The sequence below is a fragment of the Loxodonta africana genome, chromosome 10 (assembly GCF_030014295.1).
Source record: "Loxodonta africana isolate mLoxAfr1 chromosome 10, mLoxAfr1.hap2, whole genome shotgun sequence".
In the NCBI taxonomy this organism is placed as follows: domain Eukaryota; kingdom Metazoa; phylum Chordata; class Mammalia; order Proboscidea; family Elephantidae; genus Loxodonta; species Loxodonta africana.
The window spans coordinates 64,306,133-64,325,926 of NC_087351.1; the positions used below are offsets into that span (position 1 = coordinate 64,306,133).

Genomic DNA, 19,794 nt, shown 5'->3' on the forward strand with positions numbered 1-19,794 from the left:
GAAAAATTAATTCTCCAAAAACAGGCTTCATAACTGTATAAAGTATCCACATGAGAAACAGATAATACAGACTGCATTTAGTGCCAGAGGAAATGAGTGCTTTATTTAATTAAAAAGATGACGTGAAATTTTGTCCACTGTAAGTCAGGAGGGCTGTCTGGAATATTTCACCAGACTCCAGAGTCTGCATCTGTTTTTTTGTTTTGTTTTGTTTTGTATCGTTTTGATATAGCTCTTGGGGCCTATATAAGAACTTGATCCTGGGTTGCCCAAACAAAATCTTAGATAAACCTCCATTAGCATATCTTATTAAAAGAAAAAAAAGGCTTATTTTAAAGAAATACAAAATTATAACCTAGAATCATAAAGTGTTAGAATACTAATCAACTCTAAGTGGGAGAGATGTGTGAATTCTTTGCTCATTTAATAATCCAGTAAAAGACTTATTAGTATTTATTTTAGATTTTCAATGCAGACAGAAATATTATGGGCAGAAAAGAGTTTATATAGTATCATCCTACTAAATGGATCTGAAGGAGAAAACAAAAAAACCCACTGCTGTCGAGTTGATTCCGACTCATGGCAACACTTTAGGACAGAGTAAAACTGCTCCATAGTTTTCAAGGAGCACCTGGCAGATTTGAACTAGCTGACCTTTCGGTTAGCAGCCATTGCACTTAACCACTATACCACCAGGGTTTCCACATAAGGAGCACCTGGTGGATTTGAACTGTTAACGTTTTGGTCAGCAGCCATAGCACTTAACCACTTCACCACCAATGTTTCATATGAAGGAGTCTCAGGTTTAATTCCAGCTTTTGCCATTAATAAGCTATGTGACTCCCAAATTGTTATCTCAAGGCCTTGTCTTGCAACCCAGCTCCTTAACTGTACATCTCTAGTTATTTTGTTTTTGATTTCTAGAATAATTGCACTGTGACCAAAGAACATTTTCTGTATGATTTTAATCCTTTAAAAATTAATGAGACATGCTTTATGACTTAGTAGATGTCATTTTTTATAAATGTTCTGCGTGTGCTGCAAAGAATGTTGTTGGGTGAAGCTAAGTCAAGTTTATTTATGAAGTTGTTTAACTCTTCTTCAATCTCTGATTTTTTCTTTTTTTGCTGGCTCGATTAATTAGGCACTTCAAAATGTCTTAATATGATGGTGAATTTACCTGCTTCTATTAATTTTTGCTTCATATAATTTGATAATATATTATTAGATGGTTACAAATTTATAACTGTTATAACTTACTGATGAATCAAACATTTTATCATTATGAAGTGACCCTGTAATGTTTTTTTTTTTCCTTAAAGTCTCTTATCTGACATTATGGCTATCTTACCTAACATTTTTTCTCTTAACTTAGAAATTGCATTGCTATTGTTATTGTTAGGTGCCCTTGAGTCGGTTCCAACTCATAGCAACCCTATGTACAACAGAACGAAGCACTGCCCAGTCCTGCGCCATCCTTGTAATCATTGCTATCTCTGAACCCATCGTGCAGCTGCTGTGTCAAACCATGTCATTGAGGGTCTTCCTCTTTTTCAATGACCCTCTACTTTGCCAAGCATTATGTCCTTCTCCAGTGACTGGTGCCTCCTGATAACTTGTCCAAAGTATGTCAGATGAAGTCTCGCCATCCTTCCTTCCAAGAAGCACTCTGGCTGTACTTCTGCCAAGACAGGTTTGTTCGTTCTTCTGGCAGTCCATGGTATATTCAATATTCTTCACCCACACCATAATTCAAAGGCATCAATTCTTCTTCAGTCTTCCTTATTCACAGTCCAGTTTTTGCATGCATATGAAAGGTGACTGAAAATATCATGGCTTGAATCAGGTGCATCTTAGTCCTCAAAGTGACATCTTTGCTTTTCGACACTTTAAGGAAGTCTTTTACATCATATTTGCCCAAAGCAATACTGAAAATACAACTGGGGAACAGCTGCCTCCTCCAAGTAGAGTCAACCTTAATGACGTGGATGGAGTCAAGCTTTCGGGACCCTCATTTGCTGATGCGGCACAACTCAAAATGAGAAGAAACAGTTGCAAACATCCATTAATAATCAGAACATCCCTACCATTTCAAGAACAGATTTGACACACTGAACACTAATGACTGAAGACCAGACAAGTTGTAAGATGACATCAAGGACATCATGTTGTTGTTGTTAGGTGCTGTCGAGTCGGTTCCGACTCATAGCGGCCCTATGCACAACAGAACAAAACACTGCCTGGTCCTGAGCCATCCTTACAATCGTTGTTCATCATACATTAAGAAAATAAGAGGTCATTAAAAAGACAGAAAAAATAAAAAATAAGAAAGACCAAACCAAAGTAGGTGTCAGAAGAGACTCTGAAACTTGCCCTTGAATAGAGAGTAGCTAAAGGGAATGGAAGAAATGATGAAATAAAAGAGCTGAACAGAAGATATCAAAGGGTGGCTAGAGAAAACAAAGTAGGCTATTATAAGGAAATGTGCAAAGATCTAGAGTTAGACAGAAATTGCATAGTATACCTTTTTTTCTATCCTTTTACATTCAACCTTCCTGTATATTTAAATTTTAACATGTATCCCTTGTAAATTTATATAACTGATGTTTTTCATCCTGTCTGACAGTATTTGTCTTTTAATTGGAATAGTAAGTCAATCTGCATTTAGTTACTGATATTTCAGATTGAATTACTTTGTGCTATTTGTCCCACCTGTTCTCTGTTTCATTTATTTTCCTTTTTTGCCTTTGTTGGCTATTTTTAATCATTGCACTTTTTTGCCAATAGTTTGAAAGTTTTCTATTCTTTTAGTGGGTATCCTAGAAACTACAAAATGCATACTTACTGAAGCTTAAAATTAATCAATAAATTGATCCTCTTCTCAAGGACCTTACAATGCCTTAATTCTACTGACTCTTCTCCCTGCTCATATATTGTTGTTATATATTTTAATTTTGCCATTTAAAAAATAAAGCCCAACAAGGCATATTGTTTTATACACTCAACGCTCATTCATCCACGTTTTTACCACTTTGCTCCTCATTCCCTTTTGCTTTGCTTTCCTTCTGTCTGGAATTTCTGTTGATCATTGTCACTGAAAAAACTATTTTGGGGAATACCTTGAGGTCTTTCCCAGAGAGGATGTGTGTTTGGTTCTGCCAGTTTCCTAGTCTAGGAGATGTTTGGGACCATTTTAAAATAAATTTATTGCCTGAGTTTTTTTTTTTTTTAGACCACCTAGGTTATGTCAATTTGGTTTTGCAAATCTTCTCAAGGACTAGAGATAGTTTCATGTTCTCAAGGATGGTTTTTTGTTTGTTTTGCTTTTGCTTACTCAACATCAAAACATCTTTCCTTTCAGTAGTTGAGTATGCAGATTTCTTATGCAGATAAAAATGTAGATTTTTTTTTTCCTAGTTCACTTTTACCCCACAGATGTATCCCTTTGGAGTCCTAATTTTCATCTTGGGTGGGCCCTTTGACTGGGTCTATGGCAAAGCTAAAGTCCAAGTCAGCTCACATGGGCAAATGCTCTTAGGGAAAAGCACCTACAGTGCTTCCTTTATCTCTCTGGTTTAGATTTTCGCCTAGTAAAATCTCAGTTTTCTTGTAGGGCCCTAGATCCTTTTAAGAAAGATTTTTTTTTTTTTTTTTAATTAACTATCTAGCATTTTAAATTGTTTTTAATCATAGGGTTAATCCAGATGACTTAGGCTGCCATATTCCTGGCCACTCAATAGTAGTTATTTTCAGTTGCATATACTTCATTCATTTCATTCATGTCTATTTTAGGTGGATTTGGGCTACCTTTGATAATATTCTGATTGATGGTATTATGATCATGTCAATAGGCTCTTTTCTACATTTTTCATTTAACAGTTTCATGGGCTATTAGCTTTGCTGACATGCTTTATATTAAAAAAAAAAAAAAACTTCCATACCACTTCTGCCCCTTTGCCTTATTTTTCTTCAAAATCATCAGTTATAGTCACCTAACTCAACTGTGTATTTATTTTTCATTTCATCTGCACTAGAACTTAAGTTCCATGAAGGACAGACTATATTTTATTCACACAGTGCCAAAAATAGTTCCTGGCAGACAACCAAGACTCTTAATACATATTTGTTGAATCATTGAGTAAAAACTCTCAACTGAGCTCCAGATTCAAGTATTCAACTGTCTACTTAACATCTCCACTTGAAATCACATATTAGCATTTATAAAACTAAACTTTAATATTCTGCTTCCCCAACCCAACTGCATCCTGTTTCTTCCCTAGTACTCGTCTAGTAAATGACACTACATTCTTTCAGTTATTAATATCAGAAACCTAAGAGTCATTTGTGATTCCTCCCTTCCCCTCAAAATCTACATTCAATGCATCAACATGGTCCATAGGTTAAACCTTCAAAACACAGCTCAAATCCATCCTATTCTCATCTCCATAGCCATACCTTGTAGCAACCAGAATATTCTTTTAAAATTTTGCATCCAATTATGTCATTTCACTGCACTTAATATTCAAATGCCTTACCATCCATGGCTTCCAAAATCTTGCATACTTTGGCCTACTCCTAGCTCTCCAGCCTTATTTCCTCACTTTCCCCCTTGCCTGTTAAATTCCAGCCACCTTGACTCCACACCATTCCTCAAATAAGACAGGCTCTTTCCTGCCTCAGAGTCTTCTACATGCTATTCCCACTATCTAGAATGCTCTTTCTCCTACTTCAGGGTAGTTGACTATCTCATTCTTCAGGTCTAAGCTTAAATATTAGCTCCTCAGAAAAGCCATAACTGGCCATTGTATTTAAGTAGGTGGTCCTCAGATCATTATTACTCTGTATCACTGCCTTCTACATATCCTTCATTGCAGTTGTTATACTTTGTAATTATATATTACACATGGGTCCAGAATGAGTCAGATTCAGTTTGATAGCAACTAACAGCAACAATTATATATTTATTAGTTTGGGAAGTTTTTTTCCCCTTTCTCTCCAGATTATAAAGTGTGTGTGTGTGCATGTGTGTGTGTGTGTGTGTGTAGAGGATGTATTACTTCATGCATACCCATTTATATTATTTTTTTCTGTGCTGCATAACAAATTGCTACAAACTTAGTGACTTAAAACACATTATCTCAGTTTTTGTGGGTCTGCAGTCCAAGCACAGACTTACTATGTTCTCTGTTCAACGTATCACAAGGTTGCAGTCAAGGTGCTGACCAGGCTGCATTCTCATCTGGAGGCTCAAATGGGGAAGAATCCACTTCCAAGCTAATTTGTTGGCAGAATTTATTTCCCTGTGGCTATGTGACTAAGGGCTCCAGCTTTGTGCTGGCTGGAGGCTGTAGGCCATCCACAGATCCTAGAGGCCACCCACAGTCTCTAAAGGTTGCTCGCAATTCCTTGCCACATGGGCTTCCTCAGCATAACTTCTTACTTCATCAAGCCAGCAAGAAGAATTGCTAAAAGTAGGTTAATAAGCTGGATCTAATCACGAGATTGACATTTATCATCTTTGATGTATTCTATTAGTTGGATACAAGTCACAGGTCCTACTCATACTCAAGAGGAGGGGATTATACAGGGTGTGAACATGGGAGCTACCCTATGTTCTGCTAAATCAGTGCATACTACAGTAACTAAACTATAATCAATTTATTTACAAGAGTTCTTTAATCCAGAGCCTCTCTTTGCTCAAAGATAAGCCATCAGATATAAATTATTTTAATATTATAAAGTTTCCCACAGTGGTCTATGCTTTGGGGAATCTCAAATGACTTGTTATATTTGTAAAGTCACAATTGCCAAGATAAAAGACTTTCCCATATTTCTAAATGACAGTGAAATATTTTTACTGACTTATCAGATCTGATGTTGTGGAAACAGCAATAGCAATTTATCTATATCTTCTGATTTTAATTTTAGCAAATTTTTTTCTTTTCCCCAATTCAGCAGGGTTCGTAATCATTATATTCATCACCACATACAGTAAAGAAAAACAAAAGCCACTGTCATTTAAAAATTCTTTGATAAAGCAATAAAATTGCTAATTTTATTAAATCTCAAAGCTTGAGTACATGTCTTTTTAATTTAAGCGATGAAATGGAAAGTACACATAAAGAGCCTCTGCAGCATCTCAAAGTTGACGTTGGTCTTACGGAAAAGCAATTGTGTGATTGCTTGAGTTAAGGCCTATAGTAGCCACAATTTTTTTCACTGAACACATTTTTACCAGAAAGAACAAACCATAGTTATTCCAACTTGAGTATTAGGAAGACATTTCTAAAATATTAACAAAGCATAACAGTACTGAACCAACCTCGCACCCCTGATGTAAGTCCCACTTAGTCATGGTATATTAACTTTTTCATATAGTGTTGGATTAGATTTGCTAATATTTGTTCAGGATTCTGTATGCCTGTTCATGAGGGATACTGGTAGTTTCTAGCCTTGAAATGCCTTTGTCCGGATTTAGTATCAGATAATACAGACCAACTGTTTCCTCCTCTCTTCTATTTTTCAAAAGATCTTGTGAAGACTTGGTATTATTTCTTCTTGAAATCTTTAGTACAATTTACCAGTAAAATCATCTGGAGAGGCTTTTTAACTACAAATTCAATTTCTTCAACACATAGAGGACAACTCAGGTTACTGATTTCTTCTTGAATGAGATTTGGTATTTTCATCTTTCATGGAATTTGTCCAGTTCATTTAAGTCAGGGGTTGGCAAACTTTTTCTTAAACAGCCAGATAGTATTTTAGGCTTGTGGTCTACACAGTCTGTCACAACTACTCAACCATAGACAATATGGGCATGGCTGTGTTCCAATAAAATTCTATTTTTATTTTACTTAAAATTATTAATTTTACTTAAAAATTACTTAAAGTTGGACTTAAATTGCTCTTCATTTTCTAATTTCTTAGGGTAGAGGTCTAGATTATTTATTTGACATCTTTGTTTTCTAATATACATATGTAGTGCTATATGGGAATTCCAGAACACTTGTGCTCATAGAGACCGTGTACATGGACCAAGAGGCAGTCGTTCAAACAGAACAATAGGATACTGTGCGGTTTTGGATTTGGAAGGGTGTGTGTCAGGGCTGTATCCTTTCACCATATTTATTCAACCTGTATGCTGAGCAAACAACACGAGAAGCGGGACTATATGAAGAAGAATGAGGCATCAGGATGGGAGGAAAATTCAATAACAACCTGCAATATGCTGATACAACTTTGTTTGCTGAAAGTGAAGAGGACTTGAAGCACTTATTGATGAAGATCAAAGGCTACAGCCTTCACTATGGATTATACCTCAACCTAAAGAAAATAAAAATCCTTACAACTGGACCAATGAGCAACATCATGATAAACGGAGAAAAGACTGAAGTCAGGGATTTCATTTTACTTTGATCCACAATCAACACACGTGGAAGCAGCAGTCAAGAAATCAAACAACGTATTCCATTGAGCAAATCCGATGCAAAAGGCCTCCTGAAAGTGTTGAAAAGCAAAGATGTCACTTTGAGTACTAAGGTGCATCTGATCCAAGATAAGGTATTTTCAATTGCCTCATATGCATGCAAAAGCTGGGCAAAGAATAAGGAAGACCGAAGAAGAATTGATGCCTTTGAATTACGGTGTTGTCAAAGAATACTGCATATGCCATAGCTTGCCAGGAGAAGGAACAAATCTGTCTTGGAAGAAATACAGCCAGAATGCTCCTTAGAAGAAAGGACAGAGAGACTGTCTTACATAATTTGGACATGTTACCAAGAGGGACCAGTCCCTGGAGAAGCACACCATGCTTGGTAAAGTAGAAATTCAGCAAAAAAGAGGAATACCCTCAATAAGATGTATTGACACAGTGGCTGCAACAATGGGTTCAAACATAGCAAATGATTGTGAGGATGGCACAGGACCAGGCAGTGTTTTGTTCTGTTGTATGAAGGATCACAATGAGTCAGAACCAACTCAGTGGCATCTAACAAAGACCAAACCAACCAAGCCCATTGCTGTCGAGTCGATTCTGACTCATAGTGACCCTACAGGACAGAGTAGAACTGCCCCATAGGGTTTCCAGGAAGCACCTGGTGGACTCGAGCTGCCAAGCCTTTAATTAGAAGCTATACCTCTTAACCAGTATATCACCAGGGTTTCCCTAACAACAACAGTGCTATATATTTTCCTCTAAACCCTGCTTTAGCTATGTCACACAAATTTTCATTCAATTCAAATTGTTCTAATTCCCTATGATCTCTATTTTAATCCATGATTATTTAGAGGTGTGTTGATTAATTTCCAAATACATGGAAATTTTCCAGGTTATCTCTCTGCTACTGATTTCTAGTTCAATTCTGTTGTGGTCACTGAACATCATTTGCAAAATTTCAATTTGCCTCAATTTGTTTAGATTTGATTTATGGCCCAGAATATAATCTACCTTGCTGAACATTCCAAGTGCACTTAAGAAAAATTCGTATTCTTCTGTTGTTGAGTGGAATGTCTCAGAAATGTCAATTAGGTGAAGTTGGTTGTTGTTCAGGTCTTTTATATTCTTAAAGATTTTCTGTTTGCCCATTCTGTCAATTACTGAGAAAGGAGTATCAAAGCCTCCAACTTTTATAGTGGATTTGTCTATTTCTCCTTGCAGTTCCATCAGCTTTTAAAAATTCTGTTTTTGGATGCATGCACATTTAGAATGTTACATCATCTTGATGGGTTGTCCTCTTTATTATTGTGTAATGTCTCTATCTCTGTAAATAGTCCTTGTTTTGAAGTCCATTTTGTCTAATATTAATATAGCTACCACTCCAGCTTTCTTTTGATAAAGTGTTTGCATCTCTTTCCATCTTTTTACTTATAACCAATCTATACCTTCATATTTAAAGTTTTTTCTTTTCTTTTTGAGACAGCATATAATTAAAACTTACTATTGTATCCAATCTGACAATCTCTGCCTTTAATTCAGGTGTACAGAACATCTACATTAATATATGTATTCCTATGGGTAGATTTAAGTCTATCATCTTGCTAGGTGTTTCCTATTTGTCTCATTTTATTTTCTTGCCTTCTTTTATGTTGAGTATTTTTTATTTTCCATTTTATCTTCACTTTTGGCTAATTAGATACATCTTTTTTTTTTTAAGTGATTTTCAAGGACTTACAAACATCTTTCACTTATCACAATTTACCTCCAAATATGATGTATTATACCACTTCATATATAAAGTGAGATCCTTACAACAGTATACTTCCATCTCCTCCCTCCCATTCTTTGTACTATTATCAACAATTTCTTGTCATGTATTTTACATATTACAAATCACAAAGTATATTATTGTTTTTGCTTTAGGCCAGGGTCAGGAAATTATGGACAACAAACCAAATCCAGTGTGTGTATGATTTTGGACAGCCATCAAGCTAAAAATGATTTTTACATTTTTAAAGTCCGGGGTGGGGGGGTGGGAAGGAGGGAAGAGGGAGTGAAAATGAACGTTTTCCTTGCTTTAGCTATCCTCAGGATTTTATCTTTGGTTTTTAGCAATTTGACCGTGATGTGTCTAGGTGTGTTTAGATCTGAGATTTGTTGCCTTTCACTAGTTTTGAAAATTTATCAACCATTATCTCTTCAAATATTCTTATACTGTGTTTTTTCTCTCTTCTGGAACACTAATTACATGTATTTAAAATTTTTATATTATTCCACACCTCTTGATTTTCTTTCTTGTTTTATTCACTCTTTTTATTCTCTTTGTATCTTAGTTTGGATAATTTCCATTGACTTATCTTCAAGGTCACTGGTTCTTTCCTCAGCTGTGTCAAGTCTACTGATGAGCCTACCAATGAAAAATAGCATTCTTAATCGGTGTTTCATCATATGTTTTTTATTTCCAGCATTTCCATCACTGCTGAAATTCCAACTGTTCATGTAGGGTGCCCAGCTTTTCCATTATCATAGTTTTTTTTAAAGTCTCTTACAGTTTCAACATTTGGGTCATCTCTTGATAATGGATTGTTTTCTCTTTTCAGGGGTTCTTATACCTGTTGACTGAATGCCATGCATCTTGTGGAGAATAGTAGAGACTGAGATAAGTAGTATTTACATTTGGCCATTTAGTGTGGGCCAAACAAGTTAAACTAGTCAGTAAAAATGGCTTTGGACTTTGTTGGTGCTATTTTTACCTTTGATGAACTATAGTCTGCATGTTTCCCTAGGATGGGTTGCTGTTACCATGTACTTACAGTGGAACATGGGTGCCAGAGGTTTTTTTTTTTCTCATTATTCCTGCTCTACCCGCTGCTTTCAGCAGTCCCTGCCAGCCTATGCCATCAAGCAATGTCACTGTACAAGCCTGCTCCTGCCGAAGTGGTAAACTGTTGCTCCTTATTATTCAATACTAAACTCACAGTGGGTGGGGCTGGGAGGGCTCTCAGTTCTCTCGATCCATTCTCCGATTTAGGCAGGGCCTGCGTACCTGGGCCTTGAAATGGGGCCTTCTCAGAACTGCCTCCCTCTCCCCCATGGCACCTCAAACATGGAAGACTATCCTTCACAGTTCTGGAGCAAATTTTCCTGCACCTCTCCCAGTGATAGCAGAACTTTGTTATTCGTATAGGATCCTGAGCCCAAGAGGTTTCCTGCCTCTCACCAGAGTAAAGGGATTCTGCTTTTACTCTTCCAGAAGTAGTGGATTTCTTCCTGAGGGCAGGAAGGTTTTGTGTCTCTTCCCCAGTAGGCAAATAGCTTTTCCTTCATATGAAATGGCTGAGGAAGCGCGCAATGTTTCATGCCTGTCCCCCAATTATTATTAGATCAATCACCACTTACATGCCTGTATCACTGAGGGATTTCTTCTTTTTAATCTCCTGCCTCAATACTTCTCACGTACACCCAGTGCAGAGCTGTGCAAAGGGGCTCCTGAGAGAATGTGAACCACTGTCAGGGGTTTCCACTTATTCTAAACGAATATTCTAACCCACACTTAACGAATGCTTTAATATTTTAGTTGGTTACTGTCAGGAGACAATTCTCCATTTATCTCTCATGTTTCTGCATGATTTAAAAGTGAGACACTGCCTGCCTTTCTTCTGGATCTTTCCAAAGATGTTCACAAGGATAGGAAAAGAGAAATAGCATCTCCTTCTACAGGAAAGGGCAGGTTTGCTTACTTTCTAGTATAATAAAGATGTCTCCCTCCAGAGTAAAGGACAAGTGTGCTTAATACTCATTATAAAATATTTGGGTTCCCTAAGCTCAGGGTTCTCCCCTGTAATGCAAACCACTGCATGTGCAGGTGTCACCTGTCCCTCTTATTGCACTTTAGGACTGGGGCTCAGGGAATCAACACAAATGCTGACACTGTAGTTAATGCTACCACTATAATAATGTCCTTTTTCTCAAACTGAGGAAACTATGGAAAGCTAACTTACTAACTTGCAAGTGGGATAAAATCTTAGACTCTTCCTAGTTCTTAATAATTTCTTCTTGTTTTGATGGCAATCTCCCATTCTCTGCCAAAAGTGAAACAGTCGGTGTTTCATGTCGCCTCTTGAAGACGTCTGTCATTCTTTGGAATTCAGTTCCCTTAGTTGTTTTTTGTGATGGGTTTAAGTTACGATTTTTTTCCTTGTTGGTAGGATAATAGTAATGTTCTCTTGTAGCTTTCTACATCTTAAGCAGAATTACAATCTCCAAGGTATACCTATTCAGTTACATTATCAAAGCTAGCCACTGATAGGTTATTACTTATTGTTCAACTTCAAAAAAAAAAAAAAAAACCATTGCCATCGAGTTGATTCTGGCTCATGGTGACCCTATATGACAGAGTAGAGTTACCCCATAGGATTTCCAAGGAGCACCTGGTGGATTTGAACTGCCAACCTTCTGGTTAGCAGCCGAACCCTTAATCACTATGCCACCAGAGCTTGTTGTTGTTGTTGTTAGGTGCCATCGAGTCAGCTCTGACTCATAGCGACCCTATGCACAACAGAACAAAACACTGCCCGGTCCTGCATCATCTTTACAATCGTTGTTATGCTTGAGCACATTGTTGCAGCCACTGTGTCAATCCACCTTGTTGAGGGTCTTCCTCTTTTCTGCTGACCTGTACTTTGCCAAGCATGATGCCCTTCTCCAGAGACTGATCCCTCCTGACAACATGTCCAAAGTATGTAAGACGCAGTCTTGCCATCCTTGTGTCTAAGGAGCATTTTGGCTGTACTTCTTTCAAGACAGATTTGTTCTTTTGGCAGTCCATAGTATGTTCAACATTCTTCGCCAACACCACAATTCAAAGGCATCAATTCTTCGGTCTTCCTTATTCATTGTCCAGCTTTCACATGCATATGATGCCATTGAAAATACCATGGCTTGGGTCAGGCACACCTTAGTCTTCAAGGTGACATCTTTGCTCTTCGACACTTTAAAGAGGTCCTTTGCAGCAGATTTACCCAATGCAATGCGTCATTTGATTTCTTGACTGCTGCTTCCACAGCTGTTGATTGTGGATCCAAATAAAACGAAATCCTTGACAACTTCAATCTTTTCTCCGTTTATCATGATGTTGCTCATCGGTCCAGTTGTGAGGGTTTTTATTTTCTTTATGTTGGGGTGCAATCCATACTGAAGACTGTGGTCTTTGATCTTCATTAGTAAGTGCTTCAAGTCCTCTTCACTTTCAGCAAGCAAGGTTGTGTCATCTGCATAACTCAGGTTGTTAATGAGTCTTCCTCCAATCCTGACACCCCATTCTTCTTCATATATTCCAGCTTCTCAGATTATTTGTTCAGCATACAGATTGAATAAGTATGATGAAAGAATACAACCCTGACACATACCTTTCCCGACTTTAAACCAATGAGTATCCCCTTGTTCTGTCCAAACAACTGCCTCTTGATCTATGTAAAGGTTCCTCATGAGCACAATTAAGTGTTCTGGAATTCCCATTTTTCGCAATGTTATCCATAATTTGTTATAATCCACACAGTTGAATGCCTTTGCATAGTCAATAAAACACAGGTAAACATCCTTCTGGTATTCTCTGCTTTCAGCCAGGATCCATCTGACATCAGCAATGATATCTCTGGTTCCATGTCCTCCTCTGAAACTGGTCTGAATTTCTGGCAGTTTCCTGTCAATATACTGCTGCAGCCATTTTTCAATGATCTTCAGCAAAATTTTGCTTGCATGTGATATTAATGATATTGTTCTATAATTTCCACATTCGGTTGGATCACCTTTCTTGGGACTAGGCATAAATATCGATCTCTTCCAGTCAGTTGGCCAGGAAGCTGTCTTCTATATTTCTTGGTATAGACGAGTGAGCACCTTCAGCGCTGCATCTGTTTGTTGAAACATCTCAATTGATATTCCATCAATTCCTAGAGCCTTGTTTTTCACCAATGCCTTCAGAGCAGCTTGGACTTCTTCCTTCAGTACCATCGGTTCCTGATCATATGCTACTTCTTGAAATGGCTGAACGTTGACTAATTCTTTTTGGTATAATGACTCTGTGTATTCCTTCCATCTTCTTTTGATACTTCCTGTGTCATTTAATATTTTCCCCATAGAAACCTTTACTATTGCAACTCGAGGCTTGAATTTTTTCTTCAGTTCTTTCAGCTTGAGAAACGCCGAGCATGTTCTTCCCTTATGACTTTCCATTTCCAGCTCTTTGCACATGTCACTATAATACTTTACTTTGTGTTCTTGAGCCGCCCTTTGACAGCAGGGCTTACATATGTTTAATTAGCTTTTAAAGGAAGCATAAGATTGATGAATTCCAGAAATTTTGAAAAACAGTTCATGGAATATTTCATCATAAGGCCTGGAAGCAGTGGACCAAAGATGTTTACTGTCTAGCCTAAGTGAGGAAGGAAAGGGTCAAAGAGTTTGATTCAGAAGGAATGAGATGTTACACAGACCACACATGTGCACTGGCCATCAACTCTTATAGGGGATCAGGGGAACACACAGGAAAATTAGAACCATTTGAGGGTACAGTGAGAGCTTTCGGGACTCTCAAAAATGGATGGGAGGATGTGGCAGAAAAACCTGAAGAGGATACAAAAGACAGAACAGCAAGTGATGTCTCGAGGGCTCATGGGTTTTCTATTTCTGTTTTGTATACTTCCCAAAATTCATTCTTTTTCTGGTAAACAAAATCTAGATTTCTTTTGTGAGATTAATCTCTTCTACATTGTGGATGTCTTGTTAGGGCTGCCCATTGGGTGCTTCTTCTTCCCCTAACCAACTTTCCTGGGACTCCCTGAGTCTTGACAAAGGATAGAAAAAAACAGCTGGAATTGATTCAGCACTGGGCTAATAGTTCCTGCTGCACAGATCCCTGAACATATTTGGTTCCTGTCTTTTCACAGGCTGGTTTAAACTTTCCTCTAATTCTGTGAATTACTCAGTATTCCCATTTTGCTATAGTTAGCCAAAGTTGAATGTCTGTCACTTGCAACCAAAGACACCTAACTGATATACGGTAAGTGGTCCAACTGCATGATAGAAACCAAAGGAAGCTTTAGGAAGTAGCCTGAAATCCAGACATTTTAAATTATTTTTAAAACACACACATATATATTGATAACTGTCAAAATTGCTGGCCATGGTCCAATGACTAATGAATTTCATGTCTCTATGTGCTTGTGCGTTCACTAGCATTTTCTAATGGCCAGGCTGATGTTTTATAACTAAAAACTATATGTAAAGTTCATTCTCATATCTTCTACGTGTTAAAAATAAAAACAAGTGAGAGCTAACTGAAATATGAACTGTAGGGGAAAAACTGGAAATGGGGATGCTAAGAGTAGCAAATGGCCTATGTTACAATGAAATGGCCTATATCACATGTATTTATTGAAATTTAGCCATTTTTTACTTTTTTAATTCCAGTTATAAATGTTGTATTAGGTAACAGTATGTGGAGAAAACTTTGAGAACAAGATACTCCAAGTAGATATTACAAGGGGAAATACAGTGGCGCACCAAGAAGAATGTTCTCAATAAATGTCTCAAAAATGCACACAGGAGAATGAGACAAACAACCGCTACAAACAGGTCAGTCTAATAAGAGTGCTTCTTGAATGAAAAGTTAATTTTTGAGCTAGTCTAGCCCTCTCATTTTATAAATGAGGCCCTATGGCCTAAGGAGACCAACTGAGTTGCCCAAGCTTATAAGGCTAGATTTCAGACATGATATATATGAGGGAGCCTCTCTTTTGTGAGGATAGCAGAATGCTTAATTACTATTCAATGTGAAATTTAGTGATATAAATTGTAGTAACGAGAATGTTTTAAGAGTCTCTTAAATATATATACAGGAAACTCTGAGTCCTTTTTAGGTTTACTTCTCACCACTTTTTGAAAATAAAAATAAATTTATAAGAAAAGATAAGACTGTGTCCAGCTAATAATCAGGATAAGACCATCTAATATTTATCTTTAATCTAAGATTTTTTTCTCAAACATGATAATTAAGCAGAATCAGAAAATTTAAGGATCCCATTTGGGTATAGGTTAGTTTAATATGGGGTTTCTCAACCTTAGCCCTATTGACATTTTGGGCCAGATAATTTTTTGTTGTGGTGGACTGTTCTATGCATTGTAAGATGTTCAGCAGCACCCCTTGCCTCTACCCACTAGATGCCAATAGCAGTCCCCTAGTCATGACTACCAAAAATGTCTCCAGACTTTGCCAAATGTCCCCTGGGGGTAAAATGTTCCCCTGGTTAAGAAACACTATTTTTAACATCCAAGTTTAACAAAACAAATACAACTACTAGCTGTATGACTCCCCTGTTAACTGTGATTAAGCTGGAGTTACATTTTAATCTTAATTCAAATACATATCATGACTAGAACTATGTTAAATTAATTATATCCGTTTTTGTCTAGAGCTGAGCTATCCAATACAGTAGTCGCTAGACACATGTGGCTACTGAGCACTTGAAATGTGGCAAGTCTGAACTGAGATGTGCAGTACCTATAAAATACACACCAGATTTTGAAGACTTGTTGCAAAAAAAAATGTGAAATATCTCAATTTTTACACATTGATTACATTTTGAGATCATAATATTTGATATAATTATTAGGTGACATAATTTCACCTGTTTCTTTTTACCTTTTTCATTAATGTGGCTACTAGAAAAATTTAAATTACACATGTGGTTTGCATTATATTTCTATTGGACAGCACCAATCTAGACACTTCCAATATTATTATTCTTTAAAGCAGTAAATTCTTAAGTATATCAAATAGGCCAATAAAACTTTGGAAAGCTTCCCACAGCACAATGAAATCAGCTCACTTTTGAACATCATAACTCTTTATCATGCCTAAACGATTTTTCTGCTTCTTTAAACCAATTACTTCTACTCCAGTGCTTTATTCTCAATGTTTCAACTGGTTCTTTTCTGGCTGTTGATTTATCTTCATGTTGTTCCTTGTCATTCTCCTGCACATCAGTTTCTTTCATACACTCAGGAGCTTTCCTAGTGGGATGTGGAGATGTTGCATCATCCATCATACTTAGAAAATCATAAGCTGGAAGAGGAGGTTTCCATTCCTCAGCAGGCAGAATTCCTGGAAGGCAGAATCAAGGGTAAAACATTAACAGCTATAAAATAATCACATGAATAAACTAGATAATGTTTTATTTTGAAAGACTTTATTTGTAGTAATGAAGGCTTTATAAGTTTCACTTATCTAAACAAAGTAAAATTATTTTTATTCATTGTCAAAAAGAAACTTGATATGTCTGTTGCTTATCTTGCTTTAATGAACAGCAAGTATTTATGAATCATTCTAGAAAAAAAATTTTGAAGGATACATTATTATTGTGTTATTTAGACAAGTATCTTCTTACATTTTAAAACATATTGGTATTTTTGAAGAGTTTGATTAATGTCCTTTGTACATTATGAAAAAAATCATTTTATAAAAATAATTATACATAAGGAATAATTAAAAATTGCTATGGGTCAAATAAACATAGATAGGGATTAGATTGCTTCTCTCAAATTAACTTCACAGAAGTGAATCATAACATTATTTAAAAATACTGGTCATTAGAATAGGAAAATTGATTAAAACCAATTACATATATATTTTATATATATATATATAAAACTAACTAAAAGCTAACTTTTCTCAATTTAGTAGATAGATTTTAGTTCTCAATTTAGTAGACAGATTTTACAAAACAGTTTTAGAATTTAGTTGGTCCATTTAAAATGCTAATCAACACCCATGGAAGCAGCAGTCAGGAAATCAAAAGACATATTACATTGGGCAAATCTACTGCAAAGGATCTCTTTAAAGTGTTGAAAAGTAAAGATGTCACCTTGAAGACTTAAGTGTGTCTGACCCAAGCCATGGTATTTTCAGTAGCATCATATGCATGTGAAAGCTGGACAATGAACAAGGAAGACCAAAGAAGAATTGACGCCTTTGAATTGTGGTGTTGGCAAAGAATGCTGAACATACCATGGAATGCCAAAAGAACAAACAGATCTGCCTTGGAAGAAGTACAACCAGCATGCTCCTTAGAAACAAGGATGGTGAGACTGTGTCTCACATACTTTAGACATGTTGTCAGGAGGAATCAGTCCCTGGAGAAGGACATCATGGTTGGTAAAGCACAGGGTCAGCAGAAAAGAGGAAGACCCTCAACAAGATGGATTGACACAGTGACTGCAACAACGGGCTTAAGCATAACAATGATTTTAAGGATGGCGCAGAACTGGGCAGTGTTTCGTTCTGTGGTACACAGAGTCGCTAGGAGTCAGAGCCGACTCGACAGCACCTAACAAAAACATTTAAAATGCTATTCTGAAAAATAAACTATATAAGGAAATGTGCAAAATAAACCTTTTAAAAATAAACTCCCATGAAAAAGTCTATATACTGCTACATGGTAATAAAAAAAGAAAAGAAAACCAATAAATGTTCATAAAATACAAACTTTGGCATCTCTTCATAAATCAAATAAATATCTTTAAAAGCTTAGGAAATTTATATAAATTGCAATATTCTAGATTGATTAAAGTTCAAACAAAACATTGCATATGTATATGTGTAATCTCTGTACTCTTTATTGTTATATAATTTCTTTACTCAGCTTAGGGAGCCCTGGTGGTGCAGTGGTTAAGCACTCAGCTGCTAACCTAAAAGTTGGTGGTTCGAACCCACCAGCCAACTCAGAAGAAGAAAGATGTGTCAGTCTGCTTCCGTAAAGTTTACAGCCTTGAAAACCCTATGGGGCAGTTCTAGTCTGTCCTATAGGGTCACCATTGAGTTGGAATCAAATCAATGGCAATGGGTTAACTCAGATTCAATTATACAAAGTCCTGGCACTCAGTACACTGGCAGCCTCCAGCAACTGATGCTTCAGATTAGTACTGCCTGATCCAGGTTAAACAAAAAAACTGTTGCTGACGAGTCCTTCCCAACTTATAGCGACCCTATAGAACAGAACAGAACTGCCCCATAGGATTTCCAAGACTATAATCTTTATGGAAGCAGTCTGTCACATCTTTCTCCTGCGGAGTAGCTGGTGGTTTTAAATTGCCAACCTTCTTTTTAGCAGCCAAGCGCTTAACCACTGTGCAACCAGGTCTCTTTATATTTAGAGTAGAAAATGCTAATCCCATTTTACAGTTGTAAAGGAAGAAACTAAGAAAGGCTTAGCGTCTTCCCTAAGGCAACAGTTAGTGATCAAGGAGGCTGGATCCTGAGATCAGGTTTCTGACTTTTAAGTTCACTGTGTTTTCCACAGCACACACATACCCTTGTTTTAAAAGAGGCTCAGTTTGAGAAGAACTCTGCTGTGGCCACAGCATGCCTATAAAAAAGCTATATGAAAATTGTCCTGTGAAACCTACAATTTCAATCTTATAAAAATATCATGAAGGACTTATGCTTAGGTAGGCCAATGGTCCCACTGTAACAACTAGAAAATAAAAAAATGGATAAATTACAAAAAAACATATTTAAATGCACAGGTAATCTTTATAAGCAACCAATGAACAAAAATTCCAGAGAAGGAAGCTGACTGTCTCAGATCAAGGCCTTGTACTTCTGCCCTCACAGTCAGAGAATGACCTATGGACAGTATTATCAGTATACCAATAATTAGTACACTTACAAACATCATTATAATTTAATTCTTTCTAACCCAGACTCAGTGCCGTCGAGTCGATTCCGACTCATAGCGATCCTATAGGACAACGTAGAACTGCCCCATAGAGTTTCCAAGGACTCATTATCTGTGACTCAAGTTTAAAATCCACAGAACAAAAGATAGAACTATGTGTATTAAAGGAGAAAACTTACTGATATGGCTTTCTAGTCCTGCTTCTAATTTCTTAAGCCACAATAAAAGGTGTTGTTCAGTTATAGACTGGTCTGAAGGAAATGCAAATACTTGGCCACCTGAATGCAGATTCACCAAAACAAGAAGTGGAAGGGGAGGCAGAGGGTCAAAATATGCCCGCAGGATTCCTCTCCCCACAGGAGTATTCTTCCTACAAAATGGAACAAGTGAATGTGTTAATATTCTATATCAAAATAATATTAATAGTGTATAACATTAAACTTTAAACATAGTGTCATTCTTACAGTGTAAGTTGATTTTATAAAAAGATGTTTTGAAAACCAAGAGGTCTATAACTGTGTATTTAGTAATCAGATTCTTCAACAGTTTCCTTTTAACATCATGCCCTGTGTTTCTTTCACAAGGAAAAAAAAGATAGCCAATGACAGTTTTAAGTTTTAAGTA

At 36.8% G+C, this 19,794-nt stretch overlaps 1 protein-coding gene across 11 annotated transcripts in view; it reads right to left on the reverse strand.

Annotated features, from left to right (window-relative positions):
- Nucleotides 1-3,175: 3,175 nt before the first annotated feature.
- Nucleotides 3,176-19,794, reverse strand: part of TXNDC16 (thioredoxin domain containing 16) — a 143,685-nt gene continuing 127,066 nt past the window's right edge. For 10 of the 11 annotated variants that reach the window (XM_010588637.3, XM_023546165.2, XM_010588635.3 and 7 more), the window contains 2 exons: nucleotides 19,350-19,540; nucleotides 10,258-16,598 (listed from right to left, as the gene is read on the reverse strand). In XM_010588637.3, coding sequence (XP_010586939.2) covers nucleotides 16,333-16,598; nucleotides 19,350-19,540 — 457 coding nt within the window. In that variant the 3' untranslated portion in view covers nucleotides 10,258-16,332. Of the gene's footprint in view, nucleotides 9,843-10,257; nucleotides 16,599-19,349; nucleotides 19,541-19,794 lie in introns of those variants that run through there. The other variant, XM_010588634.3, reaches the window with a different exon arrangement.